Source organism: Pelodiscus sinensis, chromosome 8 (genome assembly GCF_052426305.1).
Source record: "Pelodiscus sinensis isolate ZL-2025 chromosome 8, ASM5242630v1, whole genome shotgun sequence".
Classification (NCBI taxonomy): Eukaryota; Metazoa; Chordata; order Testudines; family Trionychidae; genus Pelodiscus; species Pelodiscus sinensis.
Window position 1 is genome coordinate 15,359,019 of NC_143059.1, and position 17,465 is coordinate 15,376,483.

A 17,465-nucleotide genomic window follows, 5' to 3' on the forward strand; every position below is an offset into this window, starting at 1 on the left:
AAGATATTTCCACTGGATTTCAACTGATTTAAAACAGTTGAATAAAATATATTAAGGATAAAAATAGTTCTGCATAGGAAGCTTCTGTGGATATGTCATTGGAAATGCCATTTTTCTAAATAATTCCAAAGCTGGAACTAGTATGCATGTAGGTCAATTTTTTAAAAAAAGAAAGAAAGATGATGCTCCAATGAAGAAACTCGAGATCATCCTGAAGATTTGACTTTAGATGAAAGAATATCAGACCACAACCAAAATAGTTGAGAGCCACAAACAGCTCTGTACATACTGAGCTATCTTCTGAATCCAGTGACACGTAATTTTACATGCAATTTCCCAAGCATCAGATATATAAAACAAATGAAGATTGAAACAGGGAAATTGTGTGATAAATCCCAAAGGTATCTTACATTCTTAGACACTTTTCTAAAAGGTACCCTACCCTCTGGCCCCTTTCCACAAATCACACCTTGTTAGTACTGTCCATTTTTAACGAGTGAAGACTATGGAGAAAGGAAGAAAGATATTGCAATAAGAAAATAAATACCCTGGTAGCATACCCAGAATTACAGCATAATAGGCAATCACATGAAATGCATTAAAGCTCTCCAAATGCTTAAATCCTTCTGAGTTTGTATTTTATTTGTGAATCCAAGAAATCATCATACAAAATGCCATTTACACTCTGCTGAACAGATGTACTAAGACAATGAAATGTAAAACCCATAAATGAGAACCCATGTCTCTCACACAAATGTTGTTAAGCTTCATTTTTACCACAGGTGTAGATTTGTTTCTTGTTCTTTATGATAGACGAGAGAAACAATGGCCTTTTATCATGAATAGCAGTTCAGTATTCTTACCATTAAGGCTGCCTCATAATCTCTCCATGCCTCTCCATCTCTCCATACCTTCCATACCAGCTCCGTCTGAGGGTTTGTCAGACCTTACAAGTTTAAAGGGCTTTCAGTTGAGTTAGAGTCCACCAAAAAAACTGAGATGCAGCAGGAAATAGAGAAGAAAATTTGTACTTCTGAGTCAATATTAAAACTACCCGTCCTCAAAGGTTGCTAAATTCATACAGTAGACACATCCGTGCTTCGGCTGACACTTATTTAATGAACTGGTTTAATGGGCTGATCGAAAACTCACTGGAATAAATGGAAATAATTTTAGTGACCTCCATGGATTTTAAAATACACTCTAGTTGCCTTTTTGTTGCCTATGTTGAACAGAACAACAGTTGAAACAGATCATCAGTCTATTAGCCAGTTAAGCTAGGTTTATAAAACTTTTTATATCCCCGAGGAGTGGCTGGCTCATAACTGTGAATATTATGTTCATTTTTAGCCAGTTCAGGCTAACTTACTTTAAATATAGTGTGGCTGAGCAGAGAGGATAGGGGGTCAACTGTGTTTAAATCAAATTAGCTTTAAACAGTGCAAATGGTTAGGAACCAATTCAGAACATTCCAAGTGAATACAATCTTTTTTGTGCAGGTCTCTCCAAAGAGTGAGAAAATGAGCAAATGCTCTATAGTTCGCACCTTGCCACACTTGTGTATATTCATGTCCTTAGAGTAGCTCCATTTAACTACATCGACAAGTCTGCATTGACACCTCTGGAAAGGTGCTTTGCAGTTCCAGGTATATTTCAGCATACACAATTAGGTGTAGTATTTAATTCCATAACCTCAGTCATGCTTTGCCAGTTGTTTGTAACATCATTTGCAAATGAAGGCATTTGATATTTTCTGTGTGACCATGTAATGGATGTTTTGGATCTTTCATTGGCTATGATCTTTCCCTTTGACCTTCCTCCTGATAGCTCAGGCTATGTCTACACAGCAAAGTTATTTCGAAATAACAGCCGTAATTTTGAAATAACTTTTCTAGTGTCTACACAGCCCAACTGCTATTTCGAAATTAATTCAAAATAGCAGAGAGCTTATTTCAAATTTGATAAACCTCATTCTACGAGGAATAACACCAAATTCGAAATAGCTATTTCGAACTAAGTGCTGTGTAGCCACTTATTTTGAAATAGGGGGCCTCCAGCCTTCCCAGGGTGCCCTGGTGGCCACTCCAGCCTCAACCAAGAACAATCCTCTCCCTCTCCCCTCCCCAGAGCCCTTAAAGGGGTTGACTCTGGCCAGAGTGCCTGTGCCAGATCCAAGCCTGCCAGCCCAGAGACAGCAGTTGCTGCCCCTGACCTAGTGGCCTCAAAACATGAGCCAGCAAGTCACTGGCAGCCAGCCTTCCACCAATTCCCAGGAGCAGTCTGCCAGCTCCCAGGAGCCTGCCAAGGCCTGGAGAAGGCAGGAGCCTTCCTGGTCCAGGGTGGAGATCATGGACCTTATTCAGGTTTGGGGGGATGCCCCCAACCACCATGATCTCCTCACTAGAAGGAGGAACACGGCCATCTATGGCAGGTTAGCTGCCAGCCTGGCCACCAAAGGCCACATGAGAATCCAGGAGCAGGTTTGCATAAAAATCAAGTTGGTCTGGCGAGAGCCCTGAGCTTCCCCTCCCCCTTCTTCCCCTTGCTTCCCCCTTCCAGCTCCCTCCTCCCAGGTTTCCGCCTCCCCTCTCCCACTGTCGCTTCTCCCCTCTCCTGCCTCCTTTCCCCAGTCTCACCAGAGTTTCATTCCTCCCCCCCCCAGTTTTGTTAAATAAAGAGAGTTTGTGTTCATGAAAATCCATGTATTTTATTTGACATCAGGAAGGGGGGATAGGGAGGAGTAAGTGGAAGAATGTGAGGGAGGAATGAGGCACAAGCTCCCAGTGGGGCAGATCAGGGAGGCTCTTAGTGCTCCTCAGGGTGGAAGCTCTCCCACACGGCCTCTTGGATACTGATGAACCTCCCGGATGGCAGCCTGCAGAAAGTGCAACCAGGCTCACAGCAACACGTCCGAGAGAAGCACCAGAGTGCTCTGCGAAGCTCTGGCTCCATGTTGCAGAGTGCTGTGGTGACCCGAGTGTGGGCAACTAGAGCACACAGAGACAAAATGCTTTGCTGTCCCTCATTGAGTTAGGCAAGCAAGCGAAAGCTGAGAACCAGCTGTCCAGGGGTGGTCCCTTTAAGCACAGGCCTCAGATAGCCTCAGGCAGCAGCCACACAAAGTAAATCCTGACCTAATACCCTGCCGGACCTGGTTCCAGCCGGCCTTAAATGTGATTCGGTGTCTACTCAGTGTGGATGCGCTATTTTGAAATAACAACACACTATTTCAAAATGCATTTTGTGGATGCGTTATTTTGAAATAACTTATTTCCAATTACAGGCAGTCCCCGACTTACGCGGATCCGACTTACGTCAGATCCGCACTTACGAATGGGGCTTTTCTCGCCCCGGAGCTCACGGGTGGCGAGTCGCCACCCGTGTCCTCCGGGGCGAGAAAAGCTTCTCCTGGTCTCCCTGGTCTGCTGCTGGGGGGGTCCAGCAAAGCCGCTGGACCCCCCCCAGCAGACCAGGGACAGCCGAGCAAAGCCGCCACCTGGGCGGCTTTGCTCGTTTGCCCGGGAGCAAAGCTGCCCAGGCAGCGGGAGCCCCGCCGCCTGTGCGGCTTTTCTCCTGTCCCCCTGGTCTGCTGGGGGGGTCCAGAAAAGCTGCTGGACCTCCCCCCCAGCACACCAGGGACACCCGAGCAAAGCTGCTCGGGTCTCCCTGGTCTGCTGGAGGGGGAGGGGGCGCAGATAGTGTGCCCCCCCCCCCCCAGCAGACCAGGCTTTTGTTGCAGGACGCCTCGGGTAGAGCAGCTGGGGTGCTGCCGGGTTGGTCCTGTGGGAACCTACCGGGTAGCGCCCCAGCTGTTCTGTCCCAGGCTCCAGATTCAGCAGCTGTTGAAACTGATCAGGCTGATTCCAGGAAGCTGGGGGCAGAGCAACTCTGCCTCCGGCTTCTTGTAGTCAGCCCCTGGTCAGTTTCAGTGGCAGCAGCTGAATCTGGAGCCAGTTCCGACTTACATACAAATTCAATTAAGAACAAACCTATAGTCCCTATCTTGTACGTAACCCAGGGACTGCCTGTAACTATTTTGAAAGAAGATATTTTGAAATAATGCTGTAGTATAAATATACCCTCATAGTGCTATGCCAGCCTGTATAGGCTTTCCACATCCTGTTATTCCATAACTACTGCTACTGCTATTTACAATGGGGTCTCATTTGTTAGGCGGTTCATTAGATGATACAGGCATACTGTACTAAGGAATAGCAAAAGGCTATACCAGTGGTTCACAAATAAACTAGATTGGCTCCCCACTTTGAGGTAAGTACCTTCTGGCAGTTGTTGTTATAGGCACTAACTTTCCCTTTCATCTTCTCTACATTAGCTTTGAAGGAAGTGTCTGATCTAATGTCATCACCAGGGAGATAGGGTTTGGATAACTAGCCACTGGGATTCCATCAGAGGTGATGTTTAGCTGCTGCTTGGCTTCTCAATGGCATAGGTGAAAGGCTTGGTCTTCTTTGGGTTGACACAACACTGCTTCTTTTTCCTCCCTTACAAAAACTATTTTGAAAGATTACAGACTCATAATAGCTATTGTCTATGTTTCCAGCACATTAGCAGGTGATATGAAGTCTGTAAAGTTCTTTTTGTGATAGTTTTTTCTAACATATGCTGTATACATTTGGTCTCAAATATTACAGTGCGTAATATTGTCCCTTTCCCTTTTGCTTTAATTCAGTCCAATATATTTTGCTCCAATTTTGTAAATAATTACTTAGTGTTTTTGAGCATTTGACAAACATATCATAAGCTTTATTGATGCCCTATTCTTAATGTCATAATAATGCTTATTATGCCTCTTATAATGGGCATGATGGCTGAAATGATCATTTTGGATTCCAGTTTTGGGGTATTTGAAATAATAAACAATAGCAATGATTTTCAGCCAAAGTTTGCTTTCCTGCCAGTGCTGTTCAGAATTGTGATTATCAATTATGGTTAATTAACACATAGTTTTCCAGATCTTGTTGCTGTTGGCAGGGAGATGCTCTGGCCTTGACTTTAATGTGTTTTGCCTTTGGGAGCAAAAACATTCAAGAAGAAAAATAGTGTGACCTTGCGTGGTTCAGGATGTAGCATAGCAGTGCAGGGTAATAATGGTTTCTATTGTTGGAAAGACTGTCGTGCAGAACAGCACTTCTTTAAATATTCATAAACCATCACAGTAAAATCAACAACAACCACCACTTTAAAACTCGTTCCATAAACTGGGAAAGTGCAAAATATCAACCCTCGGGGCAAATCTTGCCTCCTCCTGAAAAGCTGTAATAAGGTTCTGCTGTGAAAGAACTGGGAGGAGGACACTGGTGGGAAGGCAGAATGTTCCCATAAGGAAACAGAAGTATATTGGGACCATACAGTGCTAGTTCACTGCATGAGCAGTAGTAGCCTCCATGGAAATTTATCTCAGCTTCCCACAATCTGTTGATGATAGGAAGGATTCCAGGCACAGACCATAAACTTGAATCCCAGACCCAGCTATTTTGACAGGGAACTAGACTAAGCATTTGGTGCCCTAAGTGCGTATTGTTACCCTTGATCCTTCTCCCATTGAAGTCAAAGGCAAAAGTCAAAGTGACTTCAATGGGAGGAGGCTCAAGCACTTGCCGTGGCGAAAGATCACTGGTGAAGATTCTCATCCTCAAAAAAATTAGAAGTGTTTACGTGGTATCCATGAGAAGTGGGCATTGAGACTGTCAACTAGTAAACCTTGTTAGTGGCAATGGAGGACCCTCAGAAGACTTGTATATTTGATTTTCATATGTCACACTCCCCTCCCCGCCCCACACAGTGCAGGTGTTCGTATATATCTCTCAAGTATTCAACTTGCCTACCCATTTGAGTGGATGTCCCAAATCTCCCCCCGCTTTCCTACCTCACAAACTTTTTCTCTCTTCCCTCTCAGCAAATACTTCCATACTTAACTCCTCCTCCTCCAAACTGGGGTTGTGGCTTCCTCCAAACTTTATACCCTGTTAATTTCCCTTCTGTTCTCTGTAGTAGTTGTGAAATTGGATACGGTAGACACTGTTTGTGTAAGGTTTATTACTTTAATAAAGTCAAATAGCTGTGGTATTTCAGGCCACTCAACTCATTATTGTTGAGTTATTATTGATTTAAATTCAATCCAGCTGCTTATCTGGTACTACTACTTTTCTCATTATACATTTGTAAAATCTCCTTATTCCCACCCACCCCAAAAAACTTACTATACCCTCACAAAGAACCACCATGTAAATGTTAAAAAATTGCTATTGTAGGTAAACGCTATATTTAATTTTAAATCAAGCATTCAAATGCATTACAAATTTCCATTTCACTCTAGCCTAACTCATTATATTTGCAGCTGTTTCAGGGAAAAAAAGATTAATACATTTCAATCCTTTTGATAGCCACCTCTTTGCCAATTAAAGCTTTCTTTACAACAGTTTGATTATGAAAATCACAGGCAAGGTTAAAAATTCTGGCTGTTTGCTTTCAAAATACTTTCCATTTGTAATGCAGTCTCTTGCTGCATCCTAAAATAAATGTCATCTGGTTGGAATTCTTTTTTCAAATTGTGATGTTTAACAAATGAATTTGAAGTGTGGGATGTTCACCTAAATTATGGATGGGTTGTTTTTCAGTCATTTAACGAGATGTGAAATAGATGTTCAAGTTAAGCAACGTGATACTGATAAAACAACGGAGATTGTTGATGGTCTGAAATGTAGAAGCATTAGAATTCATGTTGTTCACATCCTTTGTGTTTCTCTCTCCCTTCGGGAGAATATCCACAGCCAGGACAGGAAAGCTATCTAACAATAGAGAGAGTTGTATTGCCTGGGCAGATCTACTTTGTAGACATCTATCCAGACATCTGTTGGGAAAATAACACAGCAGGACACAGATTATCAGACAATTTATTGGAATATATTGCAAGCATTTTTTAAATTTCAGAAGCTACTGGAGGGGAGGCATTATAGATTTGATTTTAACAAAAAAGGGGGAGGCTGAGAATTTGAAAGTGCAAGGCAGCTTGGGTGAAAGTGATCATGAAATCATAGAGTTCATGATTCTAGGGCATGGCAGGTGGGAGAACTGCGAAACAAGGACAATAGATTTCAGGAAGGCAGAGTTTCGCAAATTTGAGGAGTTGGTAGGTAAGGGCCCATGGGAAGCAAGTCTAAGAAGAAAAACAATTAGGGCACATCTACACAGCAGGGCTAATATCAAAAAAAGATACGCAACTTGAGTTACGTCAATTGCGTAGCTTATGTAGAAATAATTTATTTCGGCTTTTGGAGCTGTCTACACAGCCGGAAGTTCGAGAAAGAACGCTCTTCCTCTGACTTCTCTTACTCCTCTTACAATGAGGGTTACAGGAGTTGGAGTAAGAAGTCCTTCAGCCTGACATTATTTTGACATTATGTCAAAATAACTGCTTGTAGTGTAGACACGGACTATATTATTTCGGAATAAGTCAGTTATTCCGAAATAACACTGCTGTGAAGACATACTCTTAAAAAAAGCTGGCGGTTTTTCAAAGAGACATTATTAAGGACGCAAGAGCAAACTATTCCACTGCATAAGAAATATAGAAAGTTACAGACTAACATAGCTACCCCTCTGAGATGCTGTCCTGGGAGATTTTGAAGAACAGGCTAGGCAAACACCTACCAGGGATGGTCCAAATGGTGTTAGGTCCTGCCATGAGTGCAGGGGATTGGACTTGATCTCCCAAGGTTCTGACCAGTTCTATCATAGAATCATAGAACTATAGAGCTGGAAGAGACCTCAGGAGGTCATCAAGTCCAGCCCCCTGCCTAAGGCAGGACCAATCCCAACTAAATCAACCCAGCCAGGGCTTTGTCAAGCTGAGACTTAAAAATCTCTAGGGATGGAGACTCTACTAGTTCCCTAGGTAACCCATTCCGGTGCTTCACCAGTCTCCTAGTGAAATAGGTTTTCCTAATATCCAGCCTGGACCTCTTCCACCGCGACTTCAGACCATTGTTCCTTGTTCTGCCATCCATCACTACTAAGCTCAGCCATTCTCCAGCCTCTTTGGAACCTCCCTTCAGGAAGTTGAAGGCCACTATTAAATCCCCCCTCACTCTTCGCTTCTGCAGACTAAACAGACCCAGCTCCCTCAGCCTCTCCTCATAGGTCATATGCTCCAGTCCCCTAATCATTTTGGTTGCCCTCTGCTGGACCCTCTCCAATGCACCTACATCCTTTTTGTAGTGGGGGGCCTAGAACTGGACACAATACTCCAGATGTGGCTCATAAGATCCGAATAAAGGGGGATAATGACATCTCTGGATCTGCTGGCAATGCTTCTCCTAATGCAACTTATTATGTCATTAGCCTTCTTGGGTACAAGGGCACACTGTTAACTCATATACAGCTTCTCATCCACAGTAATCCCCAGGTCCTTTTCTGCAGAATTACTACTTAGCTGGTTGGTCCCCAGTCTGTAACAATGCTTGGGATTCTTCTGTCCCAAGTGCAGGACTCTGCACTTGTCCTTGCTGAACCTCATCAGATTTCTTGTGGTCCAATTCTCCAATTTGTCTAAGTCACTCTGGATCCTATCTCTGCCCTCAGGTGTATCTACCTCTCCACCTAGCTTAGTGTCATCTGCAAACTTGCTGAGGGTGTAATCCATCCCCTCATCCAGGTCATTAATAAAGATATTGAACAAAACTGGTCCAAGAACAGATCCTTGGGACACTCCGCTAGAAACTGACCGCCATCCTGACATCGAGCCGTTGATCACTACCCGCTGGGCCCAACAGTCTAGCCAGCTTTCTGTCCATCTTACCGTCCATTTATCCAATCAACATTCCTTTTACTTTCTGGCAAGAATATTGTGGGAGACCGTATCAAAAGCTTTACTAAAGTCAAGGTATATCACATCCACTGACTTTCCCATGTCTACAGAGCCAGTTACCTCATCATAGTAGTTAATCAGATTGGACAGGCACAACTTGCCTTTTGTGAATCCATGCTGACTATTCTTGATCACTTTCTCCTCTTCCAAGTGCCTCAAAATGGATTCCTTAAGGATCCCTTGCATGATTTTTCCAGGGACTGAGGTAAGACTGACTGGCTTATAGTTCCCTGGATCATCCTTCTTCCCTTTTTTGAAGATGAGCACTATATTTGCCTTTTTCCAGTCATCCGGGATCTTTCCCAATCTCCATGACTTTTCAAAGATAATGGCCAAAGGCTCCTCAATGACATTTGCCAACTCCCTCAGTACCCTCGGATGCATTAAGTCTGGACCCATGGATTTGTGTACGTTTAGCTTTTCTAAATAGTTCCTAACCTGTTCTTTATCCACCAAGGGCTGTCCATCTTCATCCAATTTTGCATCACTTAGCTTATTAGTCTGGGAGCTGACCTTGTCCGTGAAGACAAAGGCAAATGTACTTCAGCTTTCCCCAAATTATTTGTCACTAGGTTACCTCCTTCATCCAGTAGGGGCCCCACACCCTCTCTGATTACCTTCTTCTTGCTAACATGCTTGTAGAAACCTTTCTTGTTATCCTTCACATCCTGTGCCAGTTGCAATTCCAATTGTGCTTTCGCCTTCCAGATAACCCCCCTGGTATTTTCGAGCTATACATTTAAACCCCTCCCTGGTCATTTGTCCCAGTTTTTACTTTTTGTAAGCTCCCTTTTTGTGCTTAAGTTCACCAAGGATTTCCCCTGTAAGCCAATCCGGTCTCCTACCATGTTTGCTTCTCTTGCTACGCATCGAGGTAGTTTCTTTCTGTGTCTTCAATAAGGCTTCTTTAAAATACTGCCAGCTCTCCTGGACTCCTTTCCCCTTCATGTTAACACCCAAGAGGATTCTGCCCATCAGGTCTCTGAGGGAGTCAAAGTGTGCTTTTCTGAAGTCCAAGGTGTGTATTTTGCTACTCTCTTTTCTTCCTTTGGTCAGGATCCTGAAATCTACCATCTCTTGATCACTGCTTCCCAGGTTGTCACCCACCTCTACTTCCCCTATTAGTTCCTCCCTGTTTGTGAGCAGCAGGTCAAGCTGCACATGGTTCCTGGTCAGACTCTTCGGCACTTGTACCAAGAAGTTATCCCCAACATTCTTCAAAAACTTGATTTTATCTGGCAGGCATGTGAGCTACAGAACATTTGTCAGTAAATCTGTTCGGGAAGTGGAGCTCAAGCCACCGTGAGATCCAAAAGTGACATCAGCCTACACTCATCCTCAATTTATTAATGCTTGAAAGTATTCCAGTTATGTCTCTGGAAAAGAGAAGAAGGGAGGATAAGTGTGGATTGGCAGGTGCAAAATGCTTGTAGAGCCCAATAAACCTGAAGATTACATTAATTTCTTCTTTATGAATCCCTTCTGAAAGCCTACCCTTTTCCTTTTCCTTTCACCCTTTTCAACAGGGTTCACAAAAGAACTAGATAGATTCATGGAGGTTAGATCCATCAATGGATATTAGCCAGGATGGGTAGGAATGGTGACCCTAGCCTCTGTTTGTCAGAGGCTGGAAATGGATGACAGAAGAGGGATCATTTGATATTTCCCTATTCTGTTCACTCCCTCTGGGGCACCTGGCATTGGCCATTGTTGGCAGACAGGATATCTTCCCTTCTTCTCCATACTAGACTAGATGACCCTTTGGTATGACCCAATATGGCTGTTCTTATGTATGTTCTTATATTCCTTCTCCATATAAGACTAACCAGGGCAATCATCCTCTGTTGTAAAAATCCATTGTAATAGATTATAAAACTAATACCTCTTCCATATAACACGTGGCAGACCTGCCTCCCTGATCAGGGAATGAAGCATCATCTTTTCTAGTTAAACATCTAACCTAAGTCTGGAGTCAAGAGAATGATGCTTTATGAAGGTATATGTGTTAGGAATAGAGACATTCTTAGCGAAGTAAGCTTTACTCCTAATAATGTAACTGGATTACATTTAAAGTACAAATCATTTAGAAAGATCTAAGAAGAAAACACGTGGCCTTTTGTTTTGTTCCATAAATTAATAGCATGTAGGAAAATGTACGAAGAAGGTTAGTTCTTTCTAAATCCCAATTAAGTAAGCATTTAACCTAGAGAGCATCTGCAATTTCACCTCTTCTGGAAAGTTATGAGGCTTAAAAAGAAACACAGGAAGAGCTGTAGAGTCATATGAAAATGTAGCCATCTACCCTCAACTTAGTATATTGCAAGGAATCATTATCTTATGTTATACTATAAAATCATATCTGGGGTGGTATAAAATCATGACTGTTGTGGAAAAAAGTGAATAAAGAAGAGTAATGTACTCCTTCCCATAACACAAAAACAAAGAGTCACCAAAGGAAATCAATAGGTACCAGATTTAAAACAAACAAAAGGAAGTATGTCTTCACATAATGCATAGTCAACCTGTGGAACTCCATTCCAGAGGATGTGGTGAAGTCCAAGATTATAAAGGGTTCAAAAAAGACCTAGATAAATTCATGAAGGTTAGGTCCATCGGTGGCTACTAGCCAATCCCTAGCCTTTCTTTGTCAGAAGCTGGGAATGGGCGACGGTGGGTGGATCACTTGATGGTTACCTGTTCTATTCATCCTTCCAGGGCACCTGGCATTGGCCCCTGTTGGAAGACTGGATACTGAGCTAGATCTTTGGTCTGACCCTGTGTGGCTGTTCTGATGCTCTTATGTCATTTAGCCATTTTACAATCCACATGACAAACTGTCAAAGCTTTCTGAAACAGCAAATGCTTTACTGCTATAATCCAAATATGCTACGTCTGCCATTAACCACTAATTATGCAATTCTATAAAACAAATCAGCAGTCTTGTTTGTTAAAGATGTATTATTATTTATAAACCCCTGCTGCTTATGGCTTGTGATTTTATTACTCCCCGTTTGTTTTTTTCCCTCTCAACACTTCTTCCATTAATTTTTAGGTATTTAGTCTGGACTTATATGGTACTAATGGGCAGGGTTACTTTAACTTTCTTTTCTCTATTACTACATTCATTATTTCCTAGTTCATTCCTATTTGTCTGTCAGTTAAAAAAAAAATTTCTAGCAAATTTCTAGCAATACTGTTCAGCAATTTAAACTCCAGCTGATTCCTGGGATGTCTTGAATCTGGATCAGTTTGTATATATTTTGCAAGTGTTGTCATACTTTACTTGTTGCTTATCAATAGTAATTATCTTCTTCTTTGAACATCTGCTTTTGTGATTTTTTTTCTTTTTAAAGATATATTTAAGACAGTGCCATTAATATTGGGTCAATATTGATTTAAATTCAGTGCTACTGCTTATCTGGTACTCCTACTTTTCTCATTATATATTTGTAACATCATCCTATTTCCCTCCCACTGCACCTTTTGCAGGAGTTTTCTTAATTCCTCATCACCGTTTTGGTGTATAGAACTCTTGTTCTGCTTCATTTTCTGGCCACAATCTTCATCCGGATTGGTTTCAGGGATTTGTGGTCATTGGCTCCAAATTTGCCCATTATTCTCATATTCTCCATGATCAGAGTCCCAAATCCTTATTCCAGTCTTTTCACATTTTGCTGCAGGGTGTAAAAAATAATTTCTGTATTGGACTGTTCTATAGAGAAATTGAGTCATTTGTTGCATAACAAGATGTTGACATTTAAAGCTGCTTTTTTAACTGTATGGCAATGAGTATAAATCTAAATAAGTTTGAGACAAGGGGCATCAGTACACATTTCTACAGACAAGATGTCATTAAAAGTTCTCAAGACAAAAACCAAAAAGTACTTATAAACTTGTATCTTGACAGATTGCAACTGGAGTCCTTGTGTGTTTTGCCATTGTGGGCAAAAGTATGGGCTCAGGCCATACAGATCTATTATTAGTTCCTGTGTGAATTAACATCATGATTATGGGTAAGAGGTAAATGTAATACTGAAGAAATAAGGCTGTCAGTTAAGGTACACTAGTAATTAATCCACTTAAATGCAGAGTCCCTGTTGGAAAATATGGTAAATAGGCTGGTATTTTATCCAGCCTTCATGGACACTTAGAAATACATTGTCCCTCCTTCATGTGTGAGGAGAACAGATAAATTGTACCATCTTCTGCCCCAGCCCGCAATGACTGTTCATACTAGTTCAGTGGTTCCCAAACTGTGGGTCAAGACCCTAAAGAGTGTGACAACCACATTTTAATGGGTCTGCCTGGGCAGATTGACATTTGCCAAGGTGTGGAGCTGCAGCACCAAACCCCACCATCCGAGGGTGTCAGCCACTGGTGGCAGGGCTCAGGTTATCGGCCCTCTGCCTTGGGCTTGCCTATTGGGCTTCACTGTAGCCCTCACCCATTCAGAGTAGCATCGCTTGGGCTTTGGCCCTCCCACTTAGGGCAGTGAGGCTCAGGCATTGGTCCCTCTTGCTGGGTCATGTTGTACATTTTGTTTCCAGAAGGGGATAGCAGTGCAGTAGAGTTTGAGAACCGCTGTCCTGGTCCATCAAAAGACAAAGCAGAGCCCTAACTGTTGTTTATGGTTCACTGCACACTCATGGTCTTACAAGCCATTTGGACCTCCAGTTAATTGCATGCAAGAAGGGAGAGGAATAACTTTCTCAAGCTAACAGTTCATTCTTTTTGTAGATCAAATTGATTTCATAAAATCATAGAATCCTAGGGCTGGAAGAGACCTCAGGAGGTCATCAAGTCCAGCCACCTGCCCAAAGCAGGACCACACCTAACTAAATCATCCCAATTTATTCAAATTAAAAATCAAAGGCAGTTTCCTTTCTGCATCTGGCAGGGAAGCCATTAAATTATGAAACCTTTAGGAAAGCTGGCACCATAAAAGTCTTGTTTCAGTCTGAAAATATTTTACCTGCTTTTGTTACGAATGATAACTAAGCTCACAGTGACTGAAATAGATAAGAACATATAATCCATTTACTGAAGTTTGCCAATGTGTTTACTTTTGCATTTGACAACACTTTGTATATATAGTTACTTTCATTGTCCTGTCTCCCTGTGCTTTAGAATCATTTTACTCTGATGTTTGTGTGGATGTTTCTCACAGCAAGCAGAAAGAAGAAAAAGACAAGGGGAAAACGTGTTTGTTTAGACACAGAAAATGGCCAGGTGATTCAGGGGTGGAAGTAATAACTAAAATTATTTTAACTCATTTTTAAAATTGGCTAGATCTCAGATTTCTGCCATCCCTTTTTGATTTCATTGAAGACAGTTGGACATGATGAAACTGAAGAAAGGGGGTATTTTAGTTTTTATGTGCACTAAATGTAGGGCCTTTTCTGTTAGGCGACAGAATAACTATGACAAAGAGCCGCGTTCTGACAGAAATTGTACCAGTTCTTCACCATGGACAGTTTATATTGAATTACTGTTGCCCTTTTTACTATAATGGTTGTTTAATAATATCATCTGGGACTTTCTAGGGAACTTAAATGATTTAGGCATCCTGGCATTAACTTGTATCATGTCATATCTTGCACAAGAGTTTCTTTATTGCAAAGAGAATGCATATATTGGTGATATATAGAAACACCAAGTTGGAAACAGGACCAACCAGGCTAACTTTAAATAACTGTTGGGTAGCCTAAGAAAGGTGCCAACTGCACTAGTTCTTTAACATCTATGTGAAAATGCAGATCCAGTTCTCATCTCTCTGGGATATTACCCAGTGGCCTTTATGGATGAGCAAACTGGTTTGTTAAAATAAGAACCAAACAGCAAATGTATCCATTCCTCACATCGTACAACATGGAATTTATTTTGAGTTTTTAAAAGTTATGTTATTCTTGTGTTAGTGCAGAGATTATATGTAAATATTTTCACATTCCATCCTAGGCCAGAGTAGAGAAGCACTCGCTGTATTTTCCATCAAATCTCAAAGCAAGACAAATTAGTATGTCATCAGAAGAGAGTCTGTTCCTATTTCATTTCACTCTCCAAATTTCTAGATTATAGAGATTTAGATGAGGATCAATGCTCACATACCATACCCTAGTACCACTAAAATACCAACTACTTTTAGATTGTAAATGTAAACCCAGTGTAAATGTAGGGCCTGAGTCACTAACTACAAATCTGGATGTAGACTTTCCCAGAAGGATGTTTGGATCTACCATTTGAATTATTTATTTGAATACAAGTTTTTTTTCTTTGGGATTTGTTAGTTCCATCTGTTAATGGAAGGAGGCCACTATGAAGTAATTACTTCAAATTACTCTGTGGAGTAGTTATTTTGAAATAGCAGCAGTGGAACGTCCATACTACAGCTATTTCAAAATAAGTATTTTGACATAACCAGCCTGTTATTTTGAAATAACGGGCTTGGTAGTGTGGATGCCCCATTTATTATTTTGAAATAAGGGGGGTATTTCAAAATAACTCCCTACTGTAGACCAAAGCTACTATAGCATTCCCTAATACTCAGAGTAGAGATAATTGTAAATACTGCAATACCACTGAATATTTTCAAATGGTAAATGTCAACATTTTAACAGTATCACATTAGTGCTTTCCAATATGCACAAGTTATTCAATTAATTCTTATTCTCCCAGTGAACATTTTACATTAAATGATTTCACCACTCTTCTTTTTCATTTCAGATATTGATAACATGAACTCTGTATTCTGCTTTTAAAGTATTAATTGCTTTTGTTCTTTATACCACAGTATTCAAAGACAGACAGGCATCCTGGACCTGTGATGGGAAAAGTTATGGAGTCTAGTTTTTCAGGCACTCAATCTTTCCCTGAAGCCTTGTCTCCTGACAGAGGAAGACAGCCTATCAAGCAACATAGGTAAGGAAATGGCTTTCAGACCAGAAAATTGGCAAGCAACAATGTCCCTGGTTTAGTGACACAGATACAAGATGATGGAGAGACACTCAAGACAGTATGTACTACCAGACACCAATCCAATAATTAAGCAGATGACCAAGAATTTTCTTAGCTGTAGACATAAAAATGCATTATCGATGCTCACAGACTATATCTACCTTTTATAAGGAGCCTAGAGGAACCATTAAGAGAGACTGTCAAAGCTGTAGACAGAGACTAGTGAATTAAACAATTATATTCTGTTAAGGTATTGAAAGAAGATTTTTCCTCTCCTGCCTTATCTTAGTTCATGACGTTAATGACTCATTCTCTCCTCGGCAAGCTCTATTGCAAACATGCAAACTTTCACAGTGTTTCTTTAAACAAATAGGATTTTACATGAAAAATGGTTGATTGTTCTATATTCATAAGTAGTAACAGCCAGCGGTGCTTTTCCTGACTAACCTTTTAAAAGCTTGAATAGATAACACTTCTAAGGTTTGGGGTGTGTGGAAAGGGTCAGTTTCCAACAGTGAAAGAGATGTCATTTTGGATCCATTTTTTAACATTTCTTATTTTTCATATGACAAATGTGTACGGTAGGTTGAGATATTAGAAATCAAATTCATTCCTGGTGTCTAGTTATGCTGCATAAAGCTATTATTTTGTGGTGATAACCTCTTGCACAACAGATATGAATTATTTGATAAGGGGAACCACTGAAAATCTCAAAACCAAAGAAGGCAGAGAAAAATGAAGTCAGAATGACTTCAAGCAAAGTCTAAAGAGAAAAATGTAATGATAGTGAATAAAGTCTATTCCTGAAGACTATTATACTTAATAATGTCTTCCTTTGCCTACTTTACTGTAACTCTTCTATTATTTGGCTTAATTCCAAAAGGACATTTACATTCCAGTTACCTAGATCAGCCACAGTTTCTCCTTTTCCTATATTCGAAAAGATTGGAAGGCTAAGCAAATCTATCAAAGTGGCAGAGACAATTGGATCCATTACATTTGCCTCAGTTAAGCCTTTTACCTTGACAAAAATGCCAACACTCATGTAAAATTCACTTACCAGAGCCCCGGTTTCACAAAATGTTTATGAACTGTCTCTAAGTGCTTTGGTGAATGAAAATGGATTATTGAATTGGCGCCTAGAACATTTTCCATTTTCTCATTTTAGTTAAATGGAAAAGCAGTTTTATAACCCTTTAAAAGTAAAATATTTCAAATGAAAGAAATTTACGTATATATGATCTCTCTCTGAGTATAAAATCATATGATAAAGTTTAATCAAGAAATGTCACTTGAATCTTATTTATATAACATATCATGAAATCATAAAAGCTCAAAATAGTTTTAAACCTCCCAAAGATTTCCCTAATATATAAATCTTGTTTAAAATAAAAATCTAATAAGAACATTGATTCAAACACATTCATTTGTCTTCCACAAGGAAGTCACCATGTAAGCCATACTTAGTTAAAATCTGCTAGAATAGAATTCTTATACATTTGATGATAAAGTATCCAATCCAATATTCTGCACTGCTAATGCTGCCGCCTCTGCTGAAAAAAAAAAGAAAGAAAAAAACAGGATCAAGCACCTTATTTGTAGGATGCCGGCAATAAATTATATTAAT

The 17,465-nt window shown here is 40.7% G+C and overlaps 1 protein-coding gene across 1 annotated transcript in view; it reads left to right on the forward strand.

Annotated features, from left to right (window-relative positions):
- NRG3 (neuregulin 3) overlaps positions 1-17,465 on the forward strand; it is a 912,476-nt gene that overhangs the window by 849,729 nt on the left and 45,282 nt on the right. Inside the window, exon 7 of the mRNA XM_006112415.5 lies at positions 15,675-15,802. Coding sequence (XP_006112477.2) covers positions 15,675-15,802 — 128 coding nt within the window. The remainder of the gene's footprint in view (positions 1-15,674; positions 15,803-17,465) is intronic.